This window comes from Dryobates pubescens, chromosome 15 (genome assembly GCF_014839835.1).
Source record: "Dryobates pubescens isolate bDryPub1 chromosome 15, bDryPub1.pri, whole genome shotgun sequence".
NCBI lineage: Eukaryota > Metazoa > Chordata > Aves > Piciformes > Picidae > Dryobates > Dryobates pubescens.
The window spans coordinates 25,769,117-25,783,937 of record NC_071626.1 but is presented as its reverse complement, the minus strand read 5'-3'; the positions used below and the strand labels follow the sequence as shown (position 1 = coordinate 25,783,937).

General features: G+C 52.3%; 1 protein-coding gene across 1 annotated transcript in view; it reads right to left on the bottom strand.

Annotated features, from left to right (window-relative positions):
• The window catches only part of CACNA2D4 (calcium voltage-gated channel auxiliary subunit alpha2delta 4), a 199,736-nt gene that overhangs the window by 148,097 nt on the left and 36,818 nt on the right, over positions 1-14,821 (bottom strand). The window contains exons 9-10 of the mRNA XM_054168159.1: positions 10,310-10,384; positions 8,476-8,565 (exon numbers count right to left, since the gene is read on the bottom strand). Coding sequence (XP_054024134.1) covers positions 8,476-8,565; positions 10,310-10,384 — 165 coding nt within the window. The remainder of the gene's footprint in view (positions 1-8,475; positions 8,566-10,309; positions 10,385-14,821) is intronic.

Sequence of the window (14,821 nt, the reverse complement as noted above, 5' to 3'; positions counted from 1 at the left end):
AGGTTTTTTTCCTAACCTTGTTGATTCTATGATTCTGTGCTTGGCAGACACCAGAGGAAACAGGAGGCAGTGGCAAGGCAAAAAAATGAGCAGCTGCTTTGGTGAGGCTCCTGGCTGTGCCAGGATGGCTCTTCTCCCTGCAGCACCTCACCACTTCTATGCTCTGAGCAAGGAAAAGCCTAACCAGCAAAGGAGAACACAGACACTGCTGCAGAGTAAAAAATTAGGGACAGAGGAAGATGTGACAACACTGCCCAAAAGATTAATGAGAGGCAATGGCAGGAGATGGAGAGCACATGAAAGACTAAGGTCACCCTCAGGAATTTTAAGCTGGAGAGCATAGTTTTAGCTATGCTCAGGCAAAACATCCATGTGAGTTACTGACTGAGGATGAGGTGCTTGGGCCTGCTTCTCTTTCACCTCACCACAGCAGCACATTCAGTGAGGAGACTGACCTAGTAGGTCGCCTAATTGTGGCCTTCCAGTATCTGAAGGGGGCTACAAGAAAGCTGGGGAGGGACTTCTCAGGATCTCAGGTAGTGATAGGACTAGGGGGAATGGAATGAAGCTGGAGGTGGGGAGATTCAGGCTGGAGGTGAGGAGGAAGTTCTTCCCCATGAGAGTGGTGAAGCCCTGGAATGGGTTGTCCAGGGAGGTGGTTGAGGCCCCAGCCCTGGAGGTGTTTAAGCCCAGGCTGGATGAGGCTCTGGCCAGGCTGATCTAGTGTGGGGTGTCCCTGCACATGGCAGGGGGGTTGGAACTAGATGATCCTTGTGATCCCTTCCAACCCTGACTGATACTATGATACTATGAACAAGTGTCTCATCCAGCCTCTTCCTAAACACCTCCAGTGATGGTGACTCCACCACCTCCCTGGGCAGCACAGTCCAGTGGCCAGTCACTCTGTCTGTGAAGATTTTCTTCCTCCCATCCAGCCCAAACCTCCCCTGGCACAGCTTGAGACTGTGTCCTCTTGTTCTGGTGCTGCTTGCCTGGGAGAAGAGACCAACCCCCACCTGGCTACAACCTCCCTTCAGGGAGTTGTAGAGAGCAAGAAGGTCTCTCCTGAGCCTCCTCTTCTGCAGGCTAAGCAACCCCAGCTCCCTCAGCCTCTCCTCACAGGGCTGTGCTCCAGACCCCTCCCCAGCCTTAGTTTGAGAGCCAACACTGAAACCCCATAACTTCCTCAGCTTCAGCAACTTATGCTACAACTGCTTAAAAGTGAGGTGTGTCTTTTGTGCCACATATCTATTGGCAAAGCTTCAGCAGCCTTCAGCTGTCACTTCATTCAAACCCAGGAGCTGCCTTGGAAGCCACTGCCAACAATACATGTCTGATGGAATTTGAGGCTTCGCATCACATGAATGATGATTTTACCACCAGCTGAAAGCTGTGGTCAGGTTTCCCTTCACATTATTGTACTGGTTTGGAGCTAAATTTACCAATGTGCAAGTGCAATGGACTTTGGTGTTTAAAAGCAGAAAAAGAAGATGGTTTGCTAGGCTGCTTCCTAAAGATACCTATGGATTCTACAGAAGCATCTCTTTGGGTCATTATTTATGTGTATTAAATACACAACTGGCCTGGGGAAGCCCTTTTCCATCTTCTCCTGCCCCATTCTGATGATCAGAGGGCTGGAGCACCTCCTCTGTGAGGACAGACTGAAGGAGTTGGGGTTGTTCCATCTGGAGATGATAAGGCTGCGAAGAGACCTAATTGTGGCCTTGCAGGATCTGAGAGTATCTGAGTATCTGCAAGAAAGCTGAGGAGGGACTATTTAGGGTGTCAGGGAGTGATAGGACTGGGGGAATGGATCCAAGATAGAGCAGGGTAGATTCAGATTGGATGTGAGGAAGAAGTTGTTGCCCATGAGGGTGGTGAGAGCCTGGCACAGGTTGCCCAGGGAGGTGGTGGAAGCCTCATCCCTGGAGGTGTTTGCAGCCAGGCTGGATGTGGCTGTGAGCAACCTGCTGTAGTGTGAGGTGTCCCTGGGCATGGCAGGGGGTTTGGAACTGGCTGAGCCTTGAGGTCCCTTCCAACCCTAACAATTCTGTGATTCCATCATTCTGTGATTCTTATGTAGACCTGCCTCCAGAACTGCTGAACATTCAAAGCTAGTGAAAGGGTCTTCTGGGTAGGAAATCAGGAGCAGAGAGAAACAGAAGACCAGTGAAAAAGAAACAAGGGATGGTCTTCAGCAAAGCAGCACAAAGTGGTAAACAGGAAACCCTGAGCTTTGCACATCCTGGATGATAAAAATGTGAATGGAACCAAGAAAAGATGTATAAATGTAAATGGAGTGAAAAGATGATGAAAAAGCAGAGGGGAATGGTCAGGCTTCCACAGTTCATCATCAAAAGGGCAACATTGTCATGGCTGGGTACACACTGAAGGGATAAAAAGACAAAGGAAAGAAAGAATTAATAATAGCCAGAGTCACAAAGTGGCAGGGTTAAAGAGAAATTAACTGAAAGCATTTGAAGAATCTGTGCTCAGCAGGAAGAGAAAGAAGTGCAGAAGGTGTTGCTGAACTACTTCCTTCATGAGCTGAGACCTGGCTGGGACTGCAGGTGATCCCAAAAGGTGAAGAATGATTCAAGGGAAAAAAAGTGTTGCAATGGAATCACAGATCTGTCAGGGTTGGAAGGGACCCCAAGGATCAGCCAGTTCCATTCCCCCTGCCATGGCCAGGGACACCTCACACTACAGCAGGTTGCTCACAGCCACATCCAGCCTGGCTGCAAAATCCTCCAGGCATAAGGCTTCCACCACCGCCCTGGGCAACCTGTGCCAGGCTCTCACCACCCTCATGGGGAACAACTTCTTCCTAACATCCACTCTGAATCTCCCCACTTCTACTTTTTCTCCATTCCCCCAAGTCCTATCACTCCCTGACACCCTCAAAAGTCCCTCCCAGCTTTCTTGTAGCCCCCTGCAGATCCTGGAAGGCCACAAGAAGGTATCTTTGGAGCCTTCTCTTCTCCAGACTGAACCCAACCCTCTCAGTCTGTCCTCATAGCAGAGCAGCTCCAGCCCTCTGCTCATCCTCGTGGCCCTTCTCTGGACACCTTCCAGCTCCTCCAAATCCTTCCAGAACTGGACACAGTGTGGTCTCAGCAGAGTGGAGTGAAGGGAGAGAATCCCCTCCCTGGCCCTGCTGGCTATGCTTCTCCTGCTGCAGCCCAGGCTCTGCTTGGCTCCCTGCTGGCTCATGTTGAGCTTCTCATCCACCAGCAGTCTCAAGTCCCTGCCCAGCCTATATCAGTGCCTGGGATTGCCCTGACCCAGCTGCAGGACACTTGGTCTCGTTGAACCTCATGTGGTTGGCTTGGGCCCAGCTCTGCAGCTGTTCAGGTCTCTCTGGATGGATCCCTTCCCTGCAGCTGTCAGCCACACCACACAGCCTGGTGCTGAGAGAGCCTGGAGCTGAGTGCAGAGGGGGTTGGACTGGATGAGCTTTGGTCCCTTCCAAGCCAGACCATTCTGTGGTTCTCAGAAAGCAAGGCACATAGCAGTGACAGATTTTGTACTGTCTAATACTAACAGATGCATACACAAGAAATCCATGAATATATACATATATATATATAATGACTCTCTTAAGATTAGGGGTGCTTACACATGTCTATATTTGGCAATCCTGTAGACATATCTATCTTTACATCTGATGTACACTGGAAGGGAGAGGCAGAGGCTCAAATACCAAAGACGAGGCTGAAGGCTGGTTGGTGAGGAAGGCTGCAGAGGCAGATCAGCTGGCTAGGAATCACAGTATCAACCAGGTTGGAAGACACCTCCAAGATCACCAAGTTCCACCAATCACCCAACCCTATCTAATCAACCAGACCATGGCACTGAGTGCCTCACCCAGGCTTTTCTTGAACCCCTCCAGGGACGCTGAGCTCCCCACTGCCCCGGGCAGCCCATTCCAAGGGCCAATCTCTCTGTGAGGAACTAAGATCAAGCCTAAACTTTCCCCTGCACAGCTTGAGACCGTGTCCTCTTGTTCTGGTGCTGGTTGCCTGGGAGAAGAGAATTAACACGACAGTGTCTGAGGAAACGTAGCCACGGTCTCAGGTTGTGCTCGGAGGACTGCAGGGTGTAAAACACCCAAGGTAATTATTCCGCTCTGCTGAGCGCTTGATCGCTCTCAGCTGCGGCGCTTCCACGCCGCCGGGAGGAGAGAGTGTCGGGGAAGGCAGGCAGCCTGGAAACAGCCATGAGCAGAGCGGCAGTCAGAACAAAGGGGTATGAATCCTATGGGAAAAGGGCGAGAGGGGAAGCTCCTTGAAACAAGAGGAGACAGCAGTGAGACAGACTAAAGCCTGGTAAACAAGAAGGGAGCTCAAAATGCAGCACTCGGTGCCTGGGAATGATCAGAGGGCTGGAAAATACCTCTCCTGTGGGAGCAGGCTGAGAGGGTTGGGGTTGTTCAGCCTGGAGAAGGCTCCAAGGAGACCTTCTTGTGACCTTCCAGGATCTGAAGGGGGCTACAAGAAAGCTGGGGAGGAACTTTAGAGGGTGTCAGGGAGTGACAGGACTGAGGGGAATGGAGCAAAACTAGAAATGGGGAGATTCAGGTTGGATGTCAGGAACAAGTTGTTCCCCATGAGGGTGGTGAGAGCCTGGCACAGGATGCCCAGGGAGGTGGTGGAAGCCTCCTGCCTGGAGGTGTTTGCAGCCAGGCTGGAGGTGGCTGTGAGCAACCTGCTGTGGTGTGAGGTGTCCCTGGCCATGGCAGGGGGGTTGGAACTGGCTGAGCCTTGGGGTCCCTCCCAACCCTAATAATTCTGTGATTCTCTAACTCCAAAGCACTTTGTAAGTGAGTGGTTGAAACAATGGTTTCCCTGGGATTCATGTTTTATTGAAAACCACCTGCTGTGTGGCTAAATTGACACAGAGAGTTTAAGTGGCTTATTGAGCATGGAGGAGAGAGGGGCAGGGGAGGCTCTGGCTAGCTGCGCTCCTGAAACTGTTAGGCAAATTGCCTCACGGCTTAAAATAGGCCCTGTGCAGCCCGGAATGTGATGGTGGTGGGGAGAGGGCCCTGCTCTTCAAGCCCTCTCTGCTCCTCATACCTCATCGAGTAGGTCTCTGCTGGGCTATTAATTCTGTGAGCAATTGGGCTGAGGAAAATTACCAGGGAGATGTTGCAGTGCCTTTCATTACAGATATTATTGCTGCTTGTCTGTTGTAATCAGCCCAGCTGCTTTCAGCGGGGAGAGGCAGCAACTGTCACTCTCATTCTCTTGCCTGGTGAACAATAACAGGATGGGCTGTGGGGGGCAGCTAGGGCTGCAAGCTAAGAACGTCAGTCCTGGCCGACGGGAAGGAGGTGGCAAATTCCACCAAGGTTCCCTCTTTCTCCACCTCTAGAACCGCAGCAGCACAGATTCGTTTCAGGGCTCACTGGTGACAACACTTTCCCTGCCCTGTCACTAATACAGATCTAAGAGGCTCTAAGAGGAGATTTCAGAGTCCTAACAGGCTATGAGCACGCAGCAGGTGGTATCCTTCTGCCTTAAGCTATGCTGCTCAGTGTGCAAAGGAGGCAGCTGAGGGGAGGCCTCATGGCTCTCTCTCTACAGCTACCTGAAAGGAGGTTGTGGAGAGCTTGGTGCTGGTCTCTTCTCCCAGGTAATTAGTGATAGAACAGCCTCAAGCTGCAGCAGGGCAGGGTTAGACTGGGCAGTAGGAAGAATTTGTTGCCAGCAAGAGTGGTCAGGGATTGGAATGTGCTGCCCAGGGAGGTGGTGGAGTGCCCAAGCCTGGATGTGCTTCGAGTTGCTTTGGCTGTGGTGCCTGGGGCTATGGTTTAGGGATGAACTTTGTGGAGTAGGGTTATGGGTTGGACTTGGTGATCCTGAGAGTCTTTTCAAACCTGAACCTCTCTGTGATTCTGTGCTTGCAGAGCCCCAAGATCCTCCAGCTGGTGCTATCAAGGCACATGAGGGAAGGCTGCTGGTCTGTTTCTACGTGTCCATGCCTATGTATGTGCCTCTGTCACTGCTGCCTGTGCACTGAGACACAATCTCTGTCCCTTCTGCATGTCACCAGGCAGACAGAAATCCTGAGGTGAAGCTGGAAAGTGGCTTGCAGGAGGTCCTTGTGCTGAACAGGCAGCAGTCCCACAGCTGTTGGTGAACAAGGGTCCCAGCTGAAGGCTGCAGTGACCTTGGACTGAGGTCCCATTGTGCTTAAAGCGGAGGCAATTGTGGTCCATGCTACACCGAATGATGCACTGCAAGAAAGCTGCAGGCAGTGTTAGTGGGATAGGAAAGCTGTGTGGGAGAGATCCATAGCCCTGTCTCACATCTTCTTTTGACAATTCACTGTTTCTGAACTCCTGTTCCATGGACAGCAGTGTAAGCTGCAGAGAAGCACTGCAGCAGCAGTCACTGAGACAACAGCCACCTTTCCTTGTGTGCATATGCTCAAAGGAAACTCTCAAATGCAGTTGCTTTCTCCCCAGGTCTGAGATGAAGGACATGGACCTGATGCAGCAGGTCCAGAGGAGGGCCACAAAAATGACCAAGGGGTTGGAGCAGCTCTGCTACAAGGACAGGCTGAGGGAGCTGGGGGTGTTCAGCCTGGAGAAGAGAAGGCTCCAGAGAGACCTAAGAGCAACCTTCCAGTACCTGCAGGGGGCTACAAGAAGGATGGAGAGAGACTGTTTGCCAAGGCCTGGAGGGACAGGACCAGGGGCAATGGCTTCAAACTAGAGAGGAGCAGATTGAGAGTGGATGTGAGGAAGAAGTTCTGCACCATGAGGGTGGTGGAACACTGACACAGGTTGCCCAGGGAGGTGGTTGGGGCCCCATCCCTGGAGATACTCAAGGTGAGGCTGGACAGGGCTCTGGGCAGCCTGATCTAGTGGAGGATGTCCCTGCTGAGTGCAGAGGGGTTTGGACTGGGTGAGCTTTGGAGGTCCCTTCCAACCCAGAGCATTCTGTGATTCTGTGATGATAACAACAGGCAGGAGGGAAGCAGCACCTCACCTTGTGCATGAGTAACATCACTTTTATCACCACTGGTGCTGTACTAAGGGTAATCTCAGAGAGTTTTTAGCTCATGCAAAGGGAGAATCAGCAAGGATCAAGGTAAGTGATGACTGCTTAAACTGTTGACTGTGTTTTTGATGCCAAATAGGAAAGATGTTTTTAATACCTGCCAAAGAGTTTCTTCTCTCTTATGTTAGTCCCCTGGGCTGCATGGACATCACCCTCTGGAGGAATGTTTGATCCACTGATGTCAGAGAAGGGAAGTTTGTTCTGCTGCAGCTATTCCAGCACATACCTTCTGTTTGCCATGGGCATGCCTGGCCCAAAGTGTGGAGGGTTTCAGAAAGGTCCTGCCTCCTTGCTTGATCTAGCAAGTGAGCCATGCCTGCCAGTAAGGAGGTGTGAGGTCTCATCATTAATGGAGCCAGAGCAGTTCTGTTGTCTGTGCCTTTGCCTCCCAACACCAAGTTGGGAGCAGGTGTAGATCTGTTAGAGGGTAGAAGGGTTCTGCAGAGGGACTTTGCCAGGCTGCACAGATGGGCAGAGTCCAACAAGATGGCATTCAACAAGTCCAAGTGCCAGGTGCAGCACTTTGGCCACAGCAACCCCATGCAGAGCTACAGGCTGGGGTCAGAGTGGCTGGGAGCAGCCAGGCAGAGAGGGACCTGGGGGTGCTGAACACGAGCCAGCAGTGTGCCCAGGTGGACAAGAAGGCCAATGGCATCCTGGCCTGCATCAAGAATAGTGTGGCCAGCAGGAGCAGGGAAGTCATTGTGCCCTGTGCTCAGCACTGGTTAGGCCACACCTTGAGTCCTGTGTCCAGCTCTGGGCCCCTCAGTTTAAGAAGGACATCGAGACACTTGAAGGTGTCCAGAGAAGGGCAACAAAGCTGGGGAGAGGCCTTGAGCACAGCCCTGTGAGGAGAGGCTGAGGGAGCTGAGGTTGCTTAGCCTGGAGAAGAGGAGGCTCAGGGGTGACCTCATTGCTCTCTACAACTTCCTGAAGGGAGGTTGTAGCCAGGAGGGGGTTGGTCTCTTCTCCCAGGCAACCAGCACCAGAACAAGAGGACACAGTCTCAAGCTGTGCCAGGGGAGGTTTAAGCTGGAGGTGAGGAGAAAGTTCTGGGATAGGACAAGGGGCAATGGATGGAAACTGCAGCACAGGAGGTTCCACCTCACCATGAGGAAGAACTTCTTCACTGTGAGGGTTGTGGAGTCTCCTTCTGTGGAGCCTTCCCAGCCCTGTCTGGATGTGTTCCTGTGTGACCTGTGCTGGATTGTATGGTCCTGCTCTGGCAGGGGGCAGACTGGAGGCTCTCCAGAGGTCCCACCCCCTAACACCCTGTAAGCCTGTGGTCATCCCACCTCCCCCCTGCAGCACCATGAGGATGTGTTGTCATTGGACATAAGGGAATAAAGTGAGGGTGGGCAGGGACACCTGTGCCCAGTGCAAGGATCAGCACCAACATTCTTACCTCTCTCAGGATTTTGAAGGACTCTGTCAAAGCCTTGTTCACAGTCCCCACTCCTTTTGCCTGCAGCTCTTCCACCAGCTGCTTGAAATGCTGACGAGAGAGGAAAAAGGCAGCCATGAGGTGCAGGCAGAGTGCTCCCTTCCACCAGAACAGGTAAGGGTAACCTGGAAAAGTCTGTACCACTGGGCTCCTGATCCTCTACCACTGCCTGGAGAGCAGTGTAGGACTGTGATGGCTGGAGGTGGCACAGTCAGAGGTTGTTCCACTGGCAGTGCCACCATACTGCACCTTTGCCCACGCAGCCAGGGCAGGATGGCATTTCTCAGCCCGTGGGCTGCAAACCAGTGGCAGGCCCTGAGACATCATGCAGGGGACTTAACTGTTAGAACTTGGACTCTCCCTGAACCAGCCTTTCTGGGGACAAACTCACAACATTCCTGTGCCTGCAAGGGCAACAGGCTGGGGAAAAAAACCAAACCACCTGAATGCTTGTCTGCTACTTAAGAGGTGTTGATCTGGTTGTAAATAAACCACCAGAGAGTGCTCTCTGCAAGACAGCATCCAAAAGGCTTGGGGATCCTTTGGGAAACACTGTGGGAGACATCTCCACCCTCTGGAGCCATCCTCTGTGACCCAGAGCTAAGCTGGGAAAGAAATTTGGAGAGAAAGGTGGTTGTTGAAGACATGGAGGATGTGCCACCTATGTGGTACTAATATGAAGAGCAAAAGGAAATAGCCCACACCCCCCCAACAACAGTAACAAGAGGAAAAAGTACAAGACAGGCCAGAGGGCAATGGAGCAGCTGGATGCAGGCTTATCACCTTGGGACTGCTAGGCCCTCCTAGGTCAGTGCAGGAAAACTGCTTAGACAAAGCTTTCTGGGCAAAGACTCAGGGTGCACTGAGGATGCAATCACCAGGACAAGGCTGAGTTTTATCCCTTCTGTAGGATGAGGATGTGGAGGTTTGAAGACAGAGAATCTTTGTCCTCTGCAAGCTATTTTTCCCCAGTAGTCTTGGCCAGGTCTGCTCACCTGCTGGCAGTGGTGGTGCAGTCTGCAGTGACCTGAGGAAGCTGGTGGCTGCTGTTTAGCTAGCCAGGTGACCTCTGTTAGAGAAGCTGGGTGTAAGCAGAGGTGAACCACAGAAGCAGCACACACCTCTGAGCTACTGCTTGCTTCTGATATGAGAACTAGAATATTGCATCCAGTTCTGGGCTCCCCAGTTCCAGAGGGACAGGGATCTGCTGGAGAGAGTCCAAGGGAGGGCTACAAGGATGCTGAAGGGACTGCAGCACTGCCTGGGGAGGAGAGGCTGAGAGCCCTGGGGCTGTTTAGTCTGGTGAGGAGAAGACTGAGAGGGTATCTGATCAATGTCTATCAATAGCTGAGGGCTGGGGGTCAGGAAGGAGGGGACAGGGACAGGCTCTGCTCACTTGTGTCCATGGCAATGGATGGAAACTCCAGCACAGGAGGTTCCACCTCAACATCAGGAAGAACTTCTTCACTGTGAGGGTCCCAGAGCCCTGGAGCAGGCTGCCCAGAGAGGTTGTGGAGTCTCCTTCTCTGGAGCCTTTCCATCCCTGTCTGGATGTGTTCCTGTGTGACCTGTGCTGGATTCTCTGGTCCTGCTCTGGCAGGGGGGTTGGACTGGAAGCTCTCCAGAGGTCCCCTCCAGCCCCTAACACCCTGTGAGCCTCTGAACTCACACACTTCTGGGAACTGGCTGTTTCTTGTCCCTGATTTTCGTTCCACAGCATCTTAACCTCATGTACTGCTTATGCCCTTCTCGCAGACAGTACCTTGAACAGCATCAGTGGGAGCCTGGTACTCACCTCTCTGTTATCTCTGTCTGCTTGGACCAGGATACCCTTAAAACAGGGCTCGATAAAATGAACATAATCATTGTACTGCAAAGAGAAAACAGAATGGAAGGAGCTGTTAGTGAGGGAAAAGTCCATAAAATGAAGCCCTGGGTGGAGGTTCAGTGTGGAGCTTGATGCCACTTGATACAGATTTCCCTTCAGAATTCTTTGCAGGGATCATGGCAAAGGATAATTTTGATTATCAGTCACAATAATGTGCTGATTGTGCTGCTTGGCTGAGCTCTAGGTGGGCACATCTACACTGCAGGGGTACTCTTTTTCCCTCTCTGTGGCTGTGCAGCACCCTGCTGGAGTGTGAGGTGTCCCTGCCCATGGCTGGGGGGTTGGAACTGGCTGATCCTTGAGGTCCCTTCCAGCCCTGACAATTCTGTGGCTGTGATTCACACCACAGAGATTTTCTCCATACTCTCAGCTTGTGTCCCTGCCTTTGCCTCTAGCACTATTTGCACATGTTTTTGCCTTCTGGAGACTTTGTGAGTGTCCTGAAGGGTCAAACCCCAAAACATGCCCTAACCCAGAGAACAGGCTCAGCACCTGCAAATGTGCTAACATGGGCACTTCCTGGGGTCCAGGCAAACATGTGGATGCTGAGTTGCTGGAAGGTGCCCAGAGAAGGGCAATGAGGCTGGGGAGGGGTCTGGAGCACAGCCCTGGGAGGAGAGGCTGAGGGAGCTGGGGTTGCTTAGCCTGCAGAAGAGGAGGCTCAGGGGAGACCTTCTTGCTCTCTACAATTACCTGAAGGGAGGTTGTAGCCAGGTGGGGGTTGGTCTCTTCTGCCAGGCAACCAGCACCAGAACAAGAGGACACAGTCTCAAGCTGTGCCAGGGGAGGTTTAGGCTGGATCTTAGGAAGGAGTTCTTCCCAGAAAGAGAGATTGGCCATTGGGATGTGCTGCCCAGGGAGGTGGTGGAGTCCCCATCCCTGGAGGTGTTTAGGAAGAGCCTGGATGAGGCACTTGGTGCCATGGTTTATTTGATCAGATGGTGTTGGGTGATAGGTTGGACTTGGTGATCTTGAGGGTCTTTTCCAACCTGGTTAATTCTATTCTAGTCTAGACTAGTCTATTCTTATTCTTATTCTATTCTTGTTCTGTTCCATTCTGCTCACCTCATCAGCACCTGTGAGTGTGCAAACCTGGCCACTGCTTGTGGTCCAGATGGTGCAGGGAAACATGTGGCATGTGTAATGAACTTTGTGACACACCTGTGAACTGTGTGTGCCCCTGGCCCTGCTCAGATATGCCCTGTCCTGTGGGTTAAGCCATCAGATGTCTCAGCTACCAGTTACTGTCTTCAGACAGTATTTAAAGTGTCTGAGATGGTTTAAATTTGCCTTGTTCTTACCACGAAAGAGACAAGAGCCAAATGCTGCCAGAATAGCAGCTGGAGAGCCTCTAACAGGCAACAACTACACCCAGGCCTTGCACCTGGACCAAGGCAGAGAGGGAGAAGCTCCAGGAGAAATGAACCCCAGAAGAGCCACAGAAAGGCTACAGCCTAGCAACGAGAGAGAGGTTCCTAGCCCTCTCTGGGCCAAGGGCAAGCTCCAGACCATGAACTGGGTACAAGAGGAGAGAAGCCCTTAGCCCTCTCTGAGCCAAGGGCAAGCTCCAGACCATGAACTGGGTACAAGAGGAGAGAAGCCCTTAGCCCTCTCTGAGCCAAGGGCAAGCTCCAGACCATGAACTGGATACAAGAGGAGAGAAGCCCTTAGCCCTCTCTGAGCCAAGGGCAAGCTCCAGACCATGAACTGGATACAAGAGGAGAGAAGCCCTTAGCCCTCTCTGAGCCAAGGGCAAGCTCCAGACCATGAACTGGATACAAGAGGAGAGAAGCCCTTAGCCCTCTCTGAGCCAAGGGCAAGCTCCAGACCATGAACTGGATACAAGAGGAGAGAAGCCCTTAGCCCTCTCTGAGCCAAGGGCAAGCTCCAGACCATGAACTGGGTACAAGAGGAGAGAGGCCCTTAGCCCTCTCTGAGCCAAGGGCAAGCTCAAATTACAGTCAGAGCATCTGGGAAGACCCCGGAGAGAGGAGCAAGCCGTAAGTCCCAGTCTAATCTGCTGCAGAAACCCCTTGTGGTAACCCACAGATCACAGCACCTTTATTTCCAACTAGAATTGCTGTGTGGGAAGTCCTTAGTCCTGTGCTTGAATCATTTGACTGCCTTCAGCTGCGGAATGTAATACCCAGACCCAAATAACAGAACCTGCAGGTACACTTCATGAATAAGTTATGGCAGTGCTGGAAGACAGCACTGCTGGGAGACAGTAAATCATAGACTCACAGAACTGTCAGGGCTGGAAGGGACCTCAAGGCTCAGCCAGTTCCAACCCCGCTGCCACGGCCAGGGACACCTCACACTACAGCAGGTTGCTCACAGCCACATCCAGCCTGGCTGCAAACACCTCCAGGGATGAGGCTTCCACCACCTCCCTGGGCAACCTGTGCCAGTCTCTCACCACCCTCATGGGGAACAACTTCCTAACACCCAATCTGAATCTACCCACTTCTAGTTTTGCTCCATTCCCCCCAGTCCTGTCACTCCCTGACACCCTCAAAACTCCCTCCCCAGCTTTCTTGTAGCCCCCTTCAGATACTGGAAGGCCACAATTAGGTCTCCTCAGAGCCTTCTCTCCAGACTGAACAACCCCAACTCTCTCAGCCTGTGCCCATGTGAGAGCAGCTCCAGCCCTCTGCTCCTCCTCATGGCCCTTCTCTGGACACCTTCCAGCACCTCCAGAGCCTTCCTGTAATAGAGGCTCCAGAACTGGACACAGAGCTCCAGCTGTGGTCTCAGCAGAGTGGAGCAGAGGGGCAGAATCCCCTCCCTGGCCCTGCTGGCCACACTTCTCTTGCTGCAGCCCAGGCTCTGGGTGGCTCTCTGGGCTGCAAGTGCTCACTGCTGGCTCCTGTTGAGCTTCTCATCCCCCAGCACCCCCAGGTCCTTTTCTTCAGGGCTGCTCTCAAGCCAGTCCCTGCCCAGCCAACAGCAGTGGCTGGGATTGCCCTGACCCAGCTGCAGGACCTTGCACTTGGTCTTGTTGAATATGGATTTTGTTACAGTGAGTCACCAGTCACAAGCTGAACCTTGCAAGGGGTTTTGTAGCCCTCATGTATGATGCCTCTGGTGAAGGGCTGAATGCTAACACATCCAGTTACCACCCAGCCATGGAATTGTGCTTAGTGGGCTCTATGCTAGCCCAATACAGAGGTGAGGTAGAACCTGCTGGTGTAAAACTTTTCCTGCATATTTCATAAAAGCATGGCTCCTGATCAGTAGAAGTTTAGATCAGGCTATGAAATGTGTCTCAGCCAGTAGGTTCTTGGTGTGACTACAGCAAACATACATTAGATGCTCTTTCTGGGGTTGTTTTTGAAGAGCAGATGATTTGTCAAACTCCTTAATGACTTCCCTCCATTTTCCTGCCAACACTATCACAGTCTCACAGTATCACCAAGGTTGGAAGAGACCCCAAGGATCATTGAGTCTAACCTGTCACCACAGACCTCATGACTAGACCATGGCACCAAGTGCCACATCCAATCCCCTCTTGAATACCTCCATCCCCCCAGTCCTATCACTCCCTGACACCCTCAAAAGTCCTTCACCAGCTACCTGCAGGAAAACAGACTTGTGTGTAGATTAGTTTGAAAAGATGCCACAGCAACAGTTCATGAAAAAGCCACCTGCAGCTCACTGGCAACAGACAGTAGGTAGCCAAAACTGGGAGCCAAGGAAGAAGATGGAGAGGCATCAAGCTGGCCTGTAATCACTTTTGAAATGGAGAGCTGCTGCTGGAATGGCAGAGGTTGCATTTTGACCAGCTGTACAATGGCAAAAGTACTTCCAATTATCACAGTATAACCAAGGTTGGAAGAGACCTCAAAGGTCATCAAATCAAACCTGTCACCACAGACCTCATGACTAGACCATGGCACCAAGTGCCACATCCAATCCCCTGTTGAACACCTCCAGAGATGGGGACTCCACCACCTCCCTGGGCAGCACATCCCAATGACGAACGACTCGCTCGGTGAAGAACTTTCTCCTCACCTCCAGCCTAAACTTCCCCTGGTGCAGCTTGAGACTGTGTCCTCTTGTTCTGGTGCTGGTTGCCTGGGAGAAGAGACCAACCCCCACCTGGCTACAACCTCCCTTCAGGTAGTTGTAGAGAGCAATGAGGTCTCCCCTGAGCCTCCTTTTCTCCAGGCTAAGCAACCCCAGCTCCCTCAGCCTCTCCTCACAGGGCTGTGCTCAAGGCCTCTCCCCAGCCTTGTTGCCCTTCTCTGGACACCTTCAAGTGTCTCAATGTCCTTCTTAAACTGAGTGGCTCATAACTGGACACAGGACTCAAGGTGTGGCCTAACCAGTGCTGAGCACAGGGCAGAATGACTTCCCTGCTCCTGCTGGCCACACTGTTCCTGATGCAGGCCAGGATACCATTGGCCTTCTTGGCCA